Source organism: Ischnura elegans, chromosome 1 (genome assembly GCF_921293095.1).
Source record: "Ischnura elegans chromosome 1, ioIscEleg1.1, whole genome shotgun sequence".
Taxonomy (NCBI): domain Eukaryota; kingdom Metazoa; phylum Arthropoda; class Insecta; order Odonata; family Coenagrionidae; genus Ischnura; species Ischnura elegans.
This window is the reverse complement of record NC_060246.1, coordinates 18,539,260-18,555,858: the sequence shown is the minus strand read 5'-3', so window position 1 is coordinate 18,555,858 and position 16,599 is coordinate 18,539,260. Positions and strand designations below refer to the sequence as shown.

Sequence of the window (16,599 nt, the reverse complement as noted above, 5' to 3'; positions counted from 1 at the left end):
AAATCCCGGACATGGTGAATTATTTTTTTCTCTGTGGAATTTTCGCGTAAATACATATTGGTTGGACATGGAGGGACGTCACGGATACGCTTGAACTGATTGCGTGCGCGGCGCATGGCGATCTTCTTTGCAATTTCATTGAGTTCCGTGGTCTCCAGCTAGCAAGCTCGTTATAGATTCAGATAAGTGATACTAAGGTCAACTGCCGGCGAGTGCACTTAACGCCTGTTGGGGTGAATACAAGCGGCTGCCTCGAAATTACAGGGGTACTCTATGCAAACCACTTTCGCATGCGTATGTGTTACAAGTGTATGTATACGTGCTCCTGACTCTTTCCTCTTTAGTTGATCAAGTCTCCACGGTGCGGAGTGCCGGACGTGATGCCGCATGCGCAGTCGGGGCGTCGCGAAAGACGCTATGTGATTGGCTCCGAGGGATGGAAGAAGAAGAACGTCACCTATAGGTAAGCCACGCTGATTAGCCAATACTCCTTTGGGCATGGTTATAAACAAACAGAGTACATAAGTATCCCGCAAAAAATTATTCATTATTGTGAAGGCGTTTGTTTACACGGACGAGGGCAACGCCTCCGGAGGCGGCATCAGATCATCTGTGATTAAAACAACAAACCATCACATATAAATCCTTCAAAAACGGCGAGGCACTGCGCGTCTGATATCGAGATGACTACTCAAATGCATAATCATTCATAATTGTACATAAATTTATCCCCATTCAGCGTCTCAAGATCACGGTCATTCTACGTTTCAGCTCGATTTCGATTCCATAAATCGCTTCCCCAAAACAGTAGATGATCGCACTTTTTTTTTATTATGACGAGATACTCAGTGGAAAGGAGCGATCCATCGCCAGGGCATCCATGGCTTCAAAATATATCGATAAAATCTGGTCTAACAAAAACTCAAATGTAAAATTGCAATACAATTCAGCACTGTAAGTGGCAATACATACTTTAGATTTTTCGATTTTGAAAAAATGTATTGTTCATTTTTGTGCCACTCATCACCGCATCTTTCATTAAGATTATCAACCACGCGATATGACGTAGTAAGTGGTCAATCCTTGCGTTTCCTCTTTTCCTAAATGAATTTAGCAGAGTTTTTTCTCCCCTGTCCTTTGTAGTACTTCCAAGTTGTAAACGCTTTCTCTCCTAATTATTTTTGATAGTCTTCTCGATCATTACATTTAAAAGGACTCCAGTTCTTTCCTCTCCGCTTTTATCAGAGTCCAAAATTCTCTTACGTTCCCATTCCTGAGTCATCAGTGCACACGCTCCAAAATTACCTGTTTTAACAAATTCTTTCTGGGTTGATAGAGAAACATAATTAGGTGTCGATAGAGTTGTCGAGAGAGATTTATTCCTGATAGAAGCTTGTTTCTCTCGTGCTATTCTGCATCTCACATCCGCTACGCACCTACCATTAGTTGCGATACGACTTCCTAGATATATAAATGCCGTAAAATGCGAAATGTTTTCTTCATATAGATACATCGTAGCCCTTCCAACACTCCACACCCCTCTGGTCCATTTCCTCTGGTACCTCTCTATGTTAGTTTTCTTTCTGTTTCTTCATGTCCCAATTACTTTTCAAAACTCGGTCTACTTCATGTAAAACATCTTGCAGCTCACTGTCACTGATTGCTAATGTAAAATTAAAATACAATCTGCAAATCGGATGGTTTTTTAAGGTTACCATTGAATTTTAATCCAATGTAATTGTTACTTGTTTCTGCAAAGTCCTCCACAGCCTGTTCCATGCACAGAAATTCATAATGGATAGAATGCATCCCTCCCGAACACCTAAAGTGACCTTAGCTTCTTTTTCATCCACACAGGATGGCTTCCTGATTTTGATAGGGCTAAAGAATTATCCTCCTATTCATTAGTCTATTTCACCTTCTTTAATGGCTTAAAGCAAAGTATTACAACTAAAATAATCGATGCCTTTTTCGATTTCAATAGAAGCTAAGACTATTTATCTATGAAGTCCCACCCTCTTTTCCACAATAAGTCTTTAGGCTAAAATGGCCTCTTTTGTGACCCTCTTCTTCGGAAACCAAACACATTAACTTACAGATTTTCTTAAATTTTGCATTCAATTCGGTCTTATGTCATTCTATTAAATATCTTTGCAAATATTGATCGCCAGGCTCAGGGTCCTATAATCCTCACATTTTTGTTCGGAACACTACTTTAGCGACAAATTTCATGAGTATCTTCTTTTTGTCGTATGCCCCTCTTTCTTTATCATACATCAGAAAATCTTCTGTGTTCTTCCTCATAGATTTTAAAATTTCTCTCGCAATTTCATCAACACCTTTCAGCTTTATGATCCTTTATCAATTTTAGAGGCCTATGAAATTCTTCTCTTTAGCAATGGCGGTCCGGAGGAACGGGGGCACGCACCCCTCGCCCCTTACGCTTAATTTTTAATACAAATATTAATAAATTTTATATTTTAAAATAAAAGATATCAATATTCAATAATTAATACTTTCTATAATTCTATATAATATATAGGTAAACTTTCCAAAGGCCTTCTTTCTACCCGTTCATACGCCCTCGATGAGGGAACCAAATACATCGGCACCTTCAGAGTGAAATATCCCTGGGCACGATGGAATAAGAGAATACACTGTCCTGACAATGAGTTCTATTTTTTGCAATTTTTAATGGCAACGATATGAATTACTTCAAATATATAAATTATTATCACATGCCACAATGGCAACGCCAATTCTCACACGTTTACCGATGTTATTAAGTGCAGTTAGCCCGCCCTCATTTATATCCGCCATTTTGATTTCGCTTCGCTCCTAACCGGTCCGAAAAGAAATTCTCGTAGCGAACCTAGCGAACGTAGCGCCTATGGACCGGATCTCCGGAGCACTTCCGTCAGTAGCGTCTGGTAGCGAAAGTAGCATTCATTGGACCGCACCCTATATCCTACAGTGAGGGCAGCACTGGGTTACAATGGTCAGAGTCTTCTGCATGGCCATTCTAAAAACTGCTCCCTCACCGGGTTACCAAGTAGTGCATTATCACTAATCCAGAGGACTCTGGCAATGGTAACTCAAGAACTTGTGAGATGCGCACGTTGCGAGAGCGGTTGGAGATGCGCACGTTGCGGCAATTGGGTGGTTTCCTATTCTTTTTTTATTGCCTACATCGAAAGATTATTTCTCCTGGACTATATATTTCACGCTTTTAGATTTTTAAATGACGATATCTATTTTTCGCGATTAAATGAAAAGTGAAATTTTTCAAGCGCGCGAAAACACGACGGCTAAGTATTAATGCTGGGAAAACTCTGTGTGACGTCGTTCTGGTTCCCGCTGCCGCCCAGTGAGGTGACCTTGAGGCGAGGCTTTGAGTGCTGATACGACGCAGGATGCTAGCAGGTAGCAGAGTACCATGCTTGCTGGTAGCGCTTGGCTTAAATAAGGAGTATTAATACCTTATCAAACGAAGAAAACTTTCCGACCTTAGCCAGTTTTAATAGGTGATTATTAAGACATGTTTCCCTAAGCTCTGTGCCTCATGCATGCATTGGTAACCTCAGACGATGTAAAACTCCTATCTACTCGTATAGAAACTAGGTCCCTGTGACGTCACGTGGAGTGGCATCGCATGGGCGCCAATCTGGCCCTTTTCAAATGAGGATAAAAATGGACCATTGCCATTCGTCTTAACCGGTATTTCTAAAACGAAATAATTTGCATATTATGAATACACTAATGGTGGGTAACGAATCGCAATCAATGCCTTTCGTTTTCTTTGATGAAGGAAACTACCCTATTGTGGTGTGAGAGAGGCATGATGTTGTGTTCTGTCTGCAGGCTGGTCAACTGGTCGCCTAAGCTGGGTCAGGAGGCGACGGAGCGGGAGGTGGAGAAGGCGTTCCAGGTGTGGGAGGGCTACTCGCGGCTCCGCTTCTCACCCGCGCCGCCTTATCCCGCAACCGCGGACATCGAGGTCTTTTTTGCTAGGGGTCCTCACGGCGACGGGTGAGAATCATCCCTCTTGATCCCATCCCATTGCACTGCTAATGATCCCATTTGATTTACTCGTGAGTTTAAGGAGGAAGTTAACTGATAATGGTTGAATTCAGCCGCATTTTGCTTAGTGATCACTCTGTGAGACCGCACCTAATGCAAAGTAGGTATGCAGCGTGTCTGTCACTTGTTTCTCTTCCATCTGCACCGCGTAAATCAGTAGAGTGAGCGAAGATTTCCTCGCTCACTAAACCGGTGAGCGATCCTGACGTCACATCGCTCAGTTCCGTGAAGTCACTCCATTCACTTGCTCGCTGATCATTGCTGATCGATCAGTGCCAGAGGTGTAGCCATGAATTCCGTTCGGGGGGGTCCAAAACTACGGGGGAAAATTAAAAAAAAACGGGATACTAAGTAATGGGTTTTGAACTAATTTTAACACTCTTCATAATCGAAAAATCTTCATTTGTTATAAAAAATATTTTTCAATATTTTCTTTTCTTTTATGAATGAAAATATTGTTTTTTATATTTCGGAGGGGGGGGAGGGTACGGACCCCTCCGGACCCCGCCCCCCCCCCCCCTTGGCTATGCCACTGATTAGTGTGGCTCTGAATGCACCTGTTTCACTTTTGCACCATATCATAAATGAGACTTTTTCTAGCACAATTTTATAAATTTCCAACTCGCTGAGAATGGCTTCACACCAGTGGCGGATACATATAGGGGGCACCCCCCTCTCCCCTTGCGGGGACGCCTTCATTGCCGAACATTGCAGAACCACAAGTGTAACTTTTTTTTGTCATAAGATGGCATTGCCTTGTATATGTGTATAATCAGTTTAAATAAAACTTGCTTAAACTTGGCATGTGACTTGATTATTTTTCATTACGATAAAAGTATAGGTAGCTCAAAATATCTTTTGCGCCCCCCCCTTGAGTGTTTCCTGTATCCGCTTCTGGGCTTCACCGCATACACGCCATGTAAAATGAAGCGCTTGGCCAAAATTCCCTCCGATGAGATGCTGCCACCACCATAGCAGTTTCAGAAATGACGAAAGCGTGTGCTTGCTTTTCAAAGAAAATTAATTCCCCAGGGCCGTACTCTTTGGTGGGCAGATGGGAGTGAGAAGTTATAATGCCAACAAGGGGAGTAATGAACGAAAACAAGATAAAATTAGCATTATAACTTCTCACCCCCATCTGTCCACCAAAGAGTGCGGCCCTGGGGAATTAATTTTCTTTCAACTGTTTAACGGCCGTAGTTCGTTCAATCACTTACCTATATCATTATGTGTGCTTGCTTGTCTTTGCGACAGCTACCCTCTGGACGGTCCGGGCGGCATCCTCGCCCACGCCTTCTACCCGTACGAGGCGGGACACTGGGGCGGAGACATGCACTTCGACGAAGACGAGCAATGGATGGTCAAGCCGCCCATGGATCAAGGTACGGGCACCCCCTGGACCACGTGCCCCTCGAATTCTCCATTGGAGGGGCCCAATTTTATAACCTTACTTCTAGACTCGTCAATAAACAATCATAAAAACTATTGCCCTTTCAGTATTAACACACGAAGACTTAAACTTTCAGCGTAATGAAAACCAAATTATTAGTTTAATTGATGTAATGAATGGTTTTTAGATGCGTACCTACGGTTTTATGATGCGACAGAAAATTACCGTTGTATGCAACCCGCATACCATCCTAGCCCTCCGCGAAAAGAAACTTAATTGCGCGAAAAGAAACTTAGTTGCGTATCAGATCCGCCGTGAAAAGTAGGTAAGGATATTTCAGAGCAGTGGCGTAACCAGAAATACGCTTTGAGGTGGATGGGATGGACTGGGGTGGCGATCAACCCCTCTCAGTCAACGGGATGTCCGGGAAAATTTTTGAAAAATGACATGCCTGGATGTACATTTTACATCAGTTTGGCGCAATAAGTTTAACTTTAAGCAGATATAGTTATTAATTTTCAAAGCCAGGTAATAGTTTTAAATAAGGTTTTTTTTCTCTGAGGCTTTAGAGGGAGATCTATCCCCTCATCCCCGTCATAGTTACGCCCATAGGCGGATTTAGGGGGTGCACGTGCCCCCTTGATGCTCAAAAAATAAACAAGATTTTAAATACGAGTATCATTAGGTTCGTTTTATTTTGTGTGCTGTGGAGCCTCAATATTTTAATTTATTAGAAACAACTTTCATATTTAAATAAAAATAATATTTTATACAGTAATAGTTGTATTTCTTTTAAATATGAGATTTAAAAGATATACAACCTGTCAGACCCTTGTGCCCCCCCCCCACAAAATCCTGGATACGCCCCTAGTTACGCCACTGATTCAGAGATTGGTTCTTGAGCATTGAAGAAATTGGGTGCCCCCCCCCCCCCTATGAAAGAAAACTATTGAATCTAGATAACCACTTATGTGTATCAAAATTAGTGCAATTGAGAATTGAAAATTACTTTTCCTCTTGGGAAATAGGGATTTAAATAATAGGCTTATAGTTCCTGGTCATTTTCTAGCCTACTGAATCAGTTGACTCCAAGCCTCGAAAATGATGCAGACTTGTTTCCTCAACGCAGCCGAGCGCATCGGTCATCGGCCTTTGTGATTTTTTCATAAGCAATTTTGTCGATTACTTGAACAAAGATTCCAAATTTGAGAGTTTATTGTGATATCAAAGCATGTCGGAAGCAGAAATGGCAAACATTTTCCTAATCAAATTTTTGGCTAATCTTATCAGAGTTAAATGCGGGGACTGAGTCATCTTGAATGCTGAAATATACAAAAACGGCAAAACTTACATTTTCCTCCTCTCATTTTGACCACCTATTCCAGGGTTTCGTTTGCCTAGATCAATTTTATGAATACAATCAATCAAAGTAATCGATCTCCTTCTATCAAGATTTTAAATGCTCAATAATTTACCTGTCAGATTTTCTCTACATCTCCAGGATGCTTAATTCTGTTTACAATTATTTTTCAGACTAGTTTTTATTCCGATCGGTTGATTCCAATTGGCTGCAATGCCACTAGAATTTGTTGTGCTTGAAAATTTTCACTTGACGGCTCACATTCTCATCAGTATGAAGATTTTCAAGCACAACAAACTCCGACCATGTTTCTAACCATTCCATTCGGAATAAAAAATGATTGGAATAATTCCAAAAAGAGTCAAACAATGGCCTGGCTCCAATTATTAAATCTAACACAATGCTTCACTTTGTTACTGTATAGGAGTGGACATCTTCACTGTTGCGGTTCACGAGCTGGGCCACAGCCTGGGCCTGGCGCATTCCTTCGTGTCTTCCTCAGTCATGTTCCCGTACTACAAAGGGCATCAGCCCAACTTTCGATTGGACATGGATGATATTTATGGGTTGTATCAGCTCTACAGTGAGTAAAAACCTCTCTTGATATGTTTTCACACCGGTTATCATGCTTCTCCTGATGGTATCTCCATCTCTTGGGGAAGATTCACTTCCTAATTGTCGTATTTTGCCTTAGTTGTTATGTTTTGCATGCAAATTGGGTATATTTTAGTACCTAATGCTTAGTATATGCATAACCAATTGTCAACTTCCCGTCATTTTTATTTTGAAATCTATTTTCTGTTACTTCTTATGGCCGTAAGAGTCTGTTTTAGCTAATGAAAGTTTCTCAACAGTTCCCTACTGTCATTATATTCCACTTATGCAAGAAAGTTCAATGCTTTTTCCATAGTGAACACTACCCTCACCTGAACCAACCTTTGGGTTGAATCACTGATAGTGAAAACACTGTGATAATAATTTTTTTGACACCTGATTTTGTTTCCATGCTAATTCAAGCATTGAAGTCCCCAGGCAAAATCAATTATTTCTCATTATCGTATGATTTGATGACCCCCTGAGGTTGGTCACTGAAGTGCTGCCGATCTATAGATTTAGAAGTGATCCCGATTTAGGTTTGCAGAATCGCAGGCCAGGAGTATCTTTCAGGGGGGAGGAGGTTTGGAGGCCCTCCCCTCCCCCTCAATAAGGAAATTTTTTTGCATTTAGTGTGTCTATTGCCAGCTGCTTAGGGCTATTTTAGAGCTTCTTATGCATTCATCAGTTCCACAATATTTTCTTATTTTTTTAGATTTTACACATATTTTAAATACAATGTATCATGATTATCCTTATTTACCATTATGTAGCATAGAGTTATTTTTATTCCCCCACATTCCAATCACCTTCCTAAGTCTTATGCCAGAGGCAGAAAATATATCTTATATAGAATATGTATATATCCAGAGAGTGAAGTGTTATATATAGAATTTAGTTCTGAGTATTCACAACAATACATGTCAATATGTTTTTACCCCCTGATAAAAATGTCTGCTATAGCCAAAGTGATTAAACTCTGGATTGTGGAACATTTTTTTTTGGTACCTTACTCAATTTGATGATTTTCGGACTTAATTTTTTGGCGCCTTTGTTGAAAATTTTCAAAGTGGAATTGAATTACGATTTTTGACTTTCGAAGCAATTCAGCTCCTCCTCCCCTTCCTCTAAAATAGTATACCTCTGTAAGCTTTTTTTGAGATGCAGTAGTTGAAATTGCTCACCATATGTATACCATTAGAAGTTTTATTTGTGAGAAAAACTTGTTAATAACACTTATATATTACTAAATTCATGCATATTAATACATACCTTACACTAACATTGAAAAACACTTGTATTAATAAACTACAATGCACTGTTTTTGCATCCCTGACCCCACTGCCGAGCACTCAGGCAATCGATTTATAACAGTAGTGGACATGACAATGTAATACTCCAGACCCAAGAGCTACCCACCATTAACTCTTGTTTCATGTCTCATAACGAAGAAAATAATTTGTGATCAGTGTAATATAATTGATAACATGAAACAAAAACAAATAAAATCAAACAATATTGAATGTGGCATTATAATTATAAAAAATAAATAGTAACCCATTTTTGATCAACTTTTCAAATTTATTCGCCCCCTTAAATCTGCCGCCCAGGGCACATCCCTCCCTCGATGCCCCGCCCTAGTTCCGGGCCTGATGGCATGTTTAGTAAGGATCATGAGACAGACAATCAAAACAAAATCACAGACTTACTGACAACACCCAGGCCCACTCCTTGAACAAATGAATAACTCAAACAATCAAAATAAATTTTACACTCAACTTGCTCCATCTTTCTGCTGCACCTCTCAAAGTTTTCCCTGGCCATTACCTAATTACCCTCATATTTTCATGACTTCCAGCCACAACTGTATTTTCATCATGCCATCAAGAAACTGCGGAAGACACTTCTCTCCTGTGCAAGGCAGAGGCACCCTCCAAGAGGGCTAAATTGAGTCCCGTAGAATCTTGAACTATGTCGCCAATTCAGGTGCTTTCAATCGGTTTTCAAAAATATGTATCTTCACTATGGCGATGGGTGTAGAGCGATCCATTTATTCTCATTACTTGAAATGGAGTAATTTCCCTCGGGAGGAATAGCACTGAAAAGTTTTTGAGTTTTATTGATTACATAATCACAAAATTGAATATCTGTCTACAGCCCTAATTATGGTTTATTTCCCCAAGAAATGTGGATCACTCAGCCTTCAGCGACACAAGTGTCAACTTTTGTAAATCCATTCAAATATGTATAGTGTGATTGACAGTGCAGTTAGTGGTCCACTGAAGAATCCCTTGTCGCACCCACCCTTTGTAATTGCAGTCTACAGCCGCCCCTCCGACGAAGAAGATACACACGTGGACAGGGGAGGGGAGGTGGAGACAGAGGAGGGGGCGGAGGGGGAAGGGGGGAAGGCAGAAGAGGAAGGGGGAAAGGGAGGAGAGGATGGGGGAGAGGCAGAAGGGGAAGGGGGAAGAGTGGAAGGGGAAGGGGGAGAGGATGTCACCACAACAACGACGACCACTGCCACCCCTTGGCGAGGGTGTCGCCAAGGGGTGGCAGGTTGCACAGAGGGAGATGGTGCGCCGCCGAGGGAGGAGCCTACTCATGATGGTGGTGATAGGACTCGTGTCCGGGGAACTAAGTGCCGAGCTGAGGACATCTGCACGGCCAGCATCGATGCCGCTGCTCTCCTCCGTGAGGAGCTGTTCTTCTTTAGTGGAGAGGTGAGTGAGCCACTCAAATCCTCCCCCTCCATAGAAAATCTTGGATAGAAAAAGGCAAAACATTGCATATTTAAGATGTCACTGGCTGAGTTGCACTCATTACAGTCGAGCCGTCTAGTGTTGTCCCAAGACAGATGATAAGGGTAGCAGGAGCCTGGTGACTGAATGTGTTGCTCTGTCAATCACTCTCTTTTGTTTACAATCAATAAACTCGCTTCCCTATACAACGTTGTCACTCGTAAGTGAATCTTCAAGAATACCAGAAAATATCCCTTGTTTCGTTATCATTTTAAAGGGTGTATTGAACCCATTTGTTTGCTTAGCCTTTTGTTCACCTCTGATGGCAGATGTTTACATTTATGACTTGTCAAACTTACCAATATCCCACTTTGAACCCTTCTACCTGTCATGGGACAACTCTTGCCGGCTCTATTGTAGACCTTGGAGACCATTAACCCAAGAATCAAAACTTGAGATGCCTCTGTTAATTATATAAGTTGTTTATTCCATACACTTTATTTGGTGCTTGGTATATCATTTGTTTCAACCCTCCTGTGTCATTCTCATACTCTCCTTCTTAGTAATAATTTCCTCTTTGAGATGAATGGCATGGTAGAGTTGAAACCAATCGAGTGGTACCAAATAAAGTTTGTGGAATAAGAAAAAAGATCAACTTAGTTAAATAACCATCAGCAATTTCCACAAAGTCAGCTCATTCACAATTAAAGATAAAGGTATCGAGATGTGACATTTGTGTTTCGGGTATCGGATTAAAGGTTTTGAGTGACGTGAAATTTTTGCCTGCCAGGACGTGAAACTACCATGTTGGCTTCACTGACCAAATATGTACCCCAATCATGGAGCCAAAAATTTTTACACACTGGTAAGAAATAACCTCATAAACACTCTGCTATAACCCTAAGGGAGGGAGCTGGGGTCGGGTAATCTCCCCCTAAATGTGACCTTTTTGTGAATAACTTGAAAACTGATCCATGCTGAACAGCGCAAGGATATGAAATCAAATTAGTAAAAAAAATACTTCAAAAAGGTCATCATTTTTTGTGTGCGAGTAGTAGTAAACAAGTTACAGAGGGTATAAAATTGGCAATTTCTGAAAAATCTTATTTTAAAGGTAGGTTTTAAATCAGTGTTTGAAGCCAAATTAACTCACTGTCAGAATGAAAAGGAAAATGCCTTTTTTACTGATATAAAATTTCTACTCGGCACTTTTCACTTTGAAGTACTCGGCACGAGTTCAAGGATCCTGGTTCAATTCTGATACAAATTATTTTTCAACAGTTGAAATTTCCCACCTCCACTGTCTCCCAATTGGAAAACATAGGAGTCTTTCATCCCAGTGTTGGTATTAATTTTTTAAGTGAATGTGGCATATCCAACCTGGCACTCAAGGGGCAGCGAGCAGACGAGCACCTAGCACCATAGTTCCAAAGCTCAAATCAAACTCTGAATAGTGTGATGTTCGATGGAGACTAACTGTAGGAAACAGCATGGAAAAACCTGACAAAGGTTGCTACACAAAGTGGGAAATTTCAACAGGTGAAAAATCATTTGCCTTCTTCTGGATTCCAACCAGCACCCCCAAAACTTGTGCCGAGTGCCTAACCACTTGCAGTTAATTCTTTTGGTAAATTCCACATTTATCCATTAATTATGAGTTATTTTCACTTTAAACTGTACATAGCATGGGACTTACCAACGATTGTGTTCCATTTATATCATTCCCTCCTGATATTTCAGTGCTTATGGCGCATGAAGGATCGAGCATTCCTCCAGAGGGGCTACCCAGCGCCCATCAGGCAGCTTTTCAACCATCTTCCAGAGGGGGTCAATAAAATAGATGCAGCTTACCAGAGATTAAATGACAGCGCTATCATCATATTTTCAGGTAATTTCTAACCCTAGCATGCAATATGGAAATAGCAACCAGCTAAAATCATGACTTGCTGAAATATATTCTCTATGAGATGAAAATTTTCTCGAATCTGCTTTCAGTAAACCACTGTGCCTTCTTTAAATGTGAAGAATAGTTTGCTTGAGCATCTGTTGGCATCCTCTCCTTTTTAGTGCACATCCTCATATTTCCTCTCCTTCAAGGATGCCAACCCCTACCCTCAAGAATTCCCCCATTCCACCAAAGGAAGAGGCTTTGGCAGATAAATAGAAGTCCCAGCAAAACGTCTCCTCCCCTACTTCTTCAGCTTTCCTCCTCTTCAGAGTGGCCAATTAACTGTTTCCCGATTTTACCATTCCACCCTCACTTTGCCGGTAGAATGCTTGAGATATCTCCCAACAGGCAAAATCCTAGGGCCTTTCATCCTGCTACATTTTTGCTTCAGCTATACATAGACAGATTACTCCCCTCAACCAAGCTGCTCATTTCTTACCCCCTTACCAATTTGCCTTCAATTGATGCTCTCTTTTCGGGGTCTACCTTCAAGGCCATCACAATTCAGTCTGACTTTGGACCTCAAGAATATCGCCTGCTCCTTCATTATGGTTTGCAATTATGTCAAAATGCTGGAAGTATTGTTTGGTATTTCCAATATGTAGTTTCTTTTGTTGTTACCTGGGATTAGGGAGAATGTTGCCTGTGACTGGGCATAACATTAAGAAACCTCCAGTTTGAGTATGTTATGTCACTAAGTAGATGCTATAGTGTTAGCAGAATTCCTGATATGAACAAGGAGTTTCATCCTGACTTAAGTTCCATGACAATCAGCTGTATAATGTGGACATACTGGACTTAATTCCATGAATACTGCTCTAGGAATGTTTCAACTATGTACAATGTTCATTTTCCAGGGAAGCAATTCTGGATATCAGACGGAGATGGCTTGATTCAAAATAGCCCTCGTCCACTGACTGATTATGGCCTTCCCAGCTCATTGGGAAAAGTTAATGCGGCCATGGTGTGGGGGAAAAATGACAAAGTATTCATTTTTAGGTGAGTAATCAGTTTAATTATCTCTGATATATATCAATGATGTCATTTTTCTTGCATTGACTGAGAATATCTTAGCTCTAAGAAGTAAGGAAATATTCAGTTAGTTGTTAGAAAAAACTACCTACATAAAAATTGAAATTTTTAAAATATGGAATGGTGCTACATAGGTTCACTGGAGATTATTCAAACAACTTTCACTGTCATCAGCCGTCTAAATGATTTCTCAGATTCATTTTCTTCAGGGCTCATCATTTAAATGGCAAAATTGCTCAAACGCTCATCCATAGCTACTGATTTAAATATTACTTATGAATAAAACAGGCTTCATCAGTAAATGAGAACACAACAATGAGGCACTTTACCCATTTGACCCTCAAGAATAAGTCTCTCTCATCTTATGGTTCATTTTTCTGGAATTAACCCAGACCCCTCTGAATATGAAACCGCTTCTTTTCAGCTCGGTATATGATTTTTTTCCTAATTTAGGGCTAAATTTACCTACCTATGTGTATCAATGATTATAAGAAAGTAAATAGTTATGTAGTAATTCAGATTTGGAGGTGAAAATACCAACTGCATACTAGAGAAACTGCAATCACATCATAAAAGAGATTTGCTGTGGGTAATGTCCTATGATGACACCACAAACATTTGCATTTCCTCATCATGAACTCAATTGAAAGAAAGTTTTCTAATTAAAGTATATCTACCATTATTATTTTTTATTCCTAAACAAAATAATTAGCATAAAATGTTATTTTTCATCTAAACTTTATAAATTCTATGTTGATCGCAAAGTTATCATAAATTCAACAGATTTAGGCGTTACTTGGTGGAACGATGAATTATCATAAATTACTTGCTTATAAAAAGGCACTTGGTAAAAACACAATTAGATGATCGTTACTTCGATTTTGTAAAACAGAATATGGTGAGCTCAATAAGGGAGAAGGAATAGAAATGGGGACAGTGAATTTAATACATACCAAGTATTGAAAATTAAAGAAAGAGATTCATTACATTTTGGCAACTATAGTGTATGAGGCTGATTACTAAGAGGTTTAGACGTGATGATAGACTTGGTCCCCCTGCTCCCAAGACACAAATTTGTGGCATTGCTCCTGCAACTAACTGTCCACTCTTTTCATATGTTGAAGTAGAAACCAGTGGAAGTGATAGATGATCGGAGAGGTTAATTGGTCATCCAAACACAACAAAATTCACATGCTGCAACAACGTAAACACAACCATACCTGTACGGATGCACCTGCCTGTTAAGGAAGTAAGGTTCTTCCATTACTGTTCAGATCTTATATAAATAGGCTGACATTTAGAAACTTGAAAGATTCAGCAGTTCATTTTGAAGCTGAGGTTCGGGTTGGTGTGGTAGCTAGAGTGTTACTCTCCGTTCATTTTATGTTTGCGTGTGAGCTTGTGCGGCTAAAGCAAGTGGAGGTGAGGGGAGGGAAAGTTACTTGACATGTGACTTTCCCTTTGCCAATCAGCAAACAGCAGGCATGGCCCCAGTCACTTGCTCTCAGACCCCTGTTGAGTTAGCATTGTGAATCTGCTTGTGGAGCCATGTTGCCAAACCTCTCACGTTTTCCTTGTGTGTCTTTAAGTATGCCTTTCAGCAATGGTGCCTCATTAATCGTGGTAGCTGATAATGTCAAGAGCTTCTGTGAAAGGATTGTTCTCAATACCTTTCAAATGAGTTGGTATATTGTCTTGGCACCAAGGCTAAAATACCTGTGGTCATCCATCACTTACACATTTTCAGCGACAAACTAGGACGGCCATTTACATTTTGAGTTTGCTCCTCCTTTCTCTCTCTCGGTACCACCTCTACTCCATCAGCGAAGCCCTCCAAGAGTGTCCGGGCTCTCAAGAAAGCTCATCCACAACCATGAAGTGAATAGATTATAGCTTCCCACTAATAGGATATAGATTCAAATTCCAGCGGTGGCATGATTTTTCAGACTACGGGATCCCTACTTATGCATTTTGTGGAGGGTACTTCAAGCACAAAACTAGGTATTGCCCATCTGATGGGAAGTTAAGCCAAGGTCCCCTTAGCACCTTTCATTAGGAGCAGGCTAATGCCAATGCCAGATTTATTTCCAAGGCACAAATGACCTCAGCTATCAGTTGCTTCCTTGAAGTACCATAACTTACCATTTTGAAGCTGTCAAACTGAAGGAAGCTCATGAAGCAGCCAATAACATTTCAACCGCCATTTTATATGCAGGTGATGCAGCAATGCATGGCCACCCAGTCCAATGGAGGTGGTTAGGCAAGCGCTAGGGTATGGCTAAATACAGCACACAATAAAATGTGCCAACAAGTGATCCAATGCATCTAGGGAAAGCATCTAAGTGTAGTTGTTTGTGCACGGAAGGGTAATGTTGCGGGACAAAAGGAACGAAGTTCCTTCAACCTTCACCCGAAGGACCAGAGAAACACAGTTTTCGAACATTCCAAAAAATACATATATTCTCAAAAAAAAACAATATCAAAAGGGCAATGAATAACAATAAATTTCACTAATCAGTATAATAATAGTGGGGCAACTTCACCCATCAGTCAGTCAGTAGATCCTCCTCTGTCGTTGCCAACACGTGCGCACACTTGGGGGGGCAGGGGAGTGGTCGGGGCAACTGCTGGCACCACACACTTTCACCTTGGGTTTGGTTCACTGACTGCCCACACTCAACACACACCGAGAACAGACGACGGCTTGTCGTAACACACACACACACACAAAAACTGAGCATCAAAATACAAATACGCCCTACGGTGGCAGTTGCATGAACTAAATACCTCTGTTTGCGGAACAGGTAACATCAATCAACACCCATGTGAGACTATCCATTGCACCAATTATCCCCTCTAGGGTTTGACACCTAGTCATTTATTTCATTTGTATGAATCAATTCATTGAACATTTCTTTTTGCTTTGATAAAAATAAGGTAAGCACACTTCCCTTGGGGGAATGCCAAGCAAATACCACCTGCAATACTATCCAAAGATCTTGAAGAGGTGAAAGCCCAAAAATACTACCATATGTTTAATGTTCTCTGTTAATTACACTCTGAAGAGGTACATGCTTAGTTTTTTTGTTAACTTGAACTTTTAAATTCATGTTATGTTTTTGTATAACATTGAATTTGAATCTTGGTTAGGTATTTTATTGGTGGCAACGTGCAAGTAAGCATCACCTGTGGCAAAGACAGTCCTTTTTTTAGTCTCAGCCAGGTTTTATATCCATCATTAAATTTAATTTTTGTGCACGATTTTACTTCTAAGAATTGGCTTTTCAGCTCCAACCAATACTGGCGGTATAATGAGAGCACTTCCACAATGGATGATGGATACCCTCAGCCCCTGACGAGATGGCGAGGAGTTCCAGAAAACTTGGATGCTGTTTTAACCTGGACTGATGGTAATATGTACTTCATTAGTCAACAAGGAGAAACATTTACTAAT

At 40.6% G+C, this 16,599-nt stretch overlaps 1 protein-coding gene across 1 annotated transcript in view; it reads left to right on the top strand.

The window, feature by feature from the left end:
* The window catches only part of LOC124156777 (matrix metalloproteinase-17-like), a 30,159-nt gene that overhangs the window by 11,530 nt on the left and 2,030 nt on the right, over positions 1–16,599 (top strand). The window contains exons 4-11 of the mRNA XM_046531329.1: positions 345–463; positions 3,862–4,029; positions 5,335–5,462; positions 7,255–7,413; positions 9,744–10,147; positions 11,906–12,053; positions 12,971–13,112; positions 16,434–16,555. Coding sequence (XP_046387285.1) covers positions 345–463; positions 3,862–4,029; positions 5,335–5,462; positions 7,255–7,413; positions 9,744–10,147; positions 11,906–12,053; positions 12,971–13,112; positions 16,434–16,555 — 1,390 coding nt within the window. The remainder of the gene's footprint in view (positions 1–344; positions 464–3,861; positions 4,030–5,334; positions 5,463–7,254; positions 7,414–9,743; positions 10,148–11,905; positions 12,054–12,970; positions 13,113–16,433; positions 16,556–16,599) is intronic.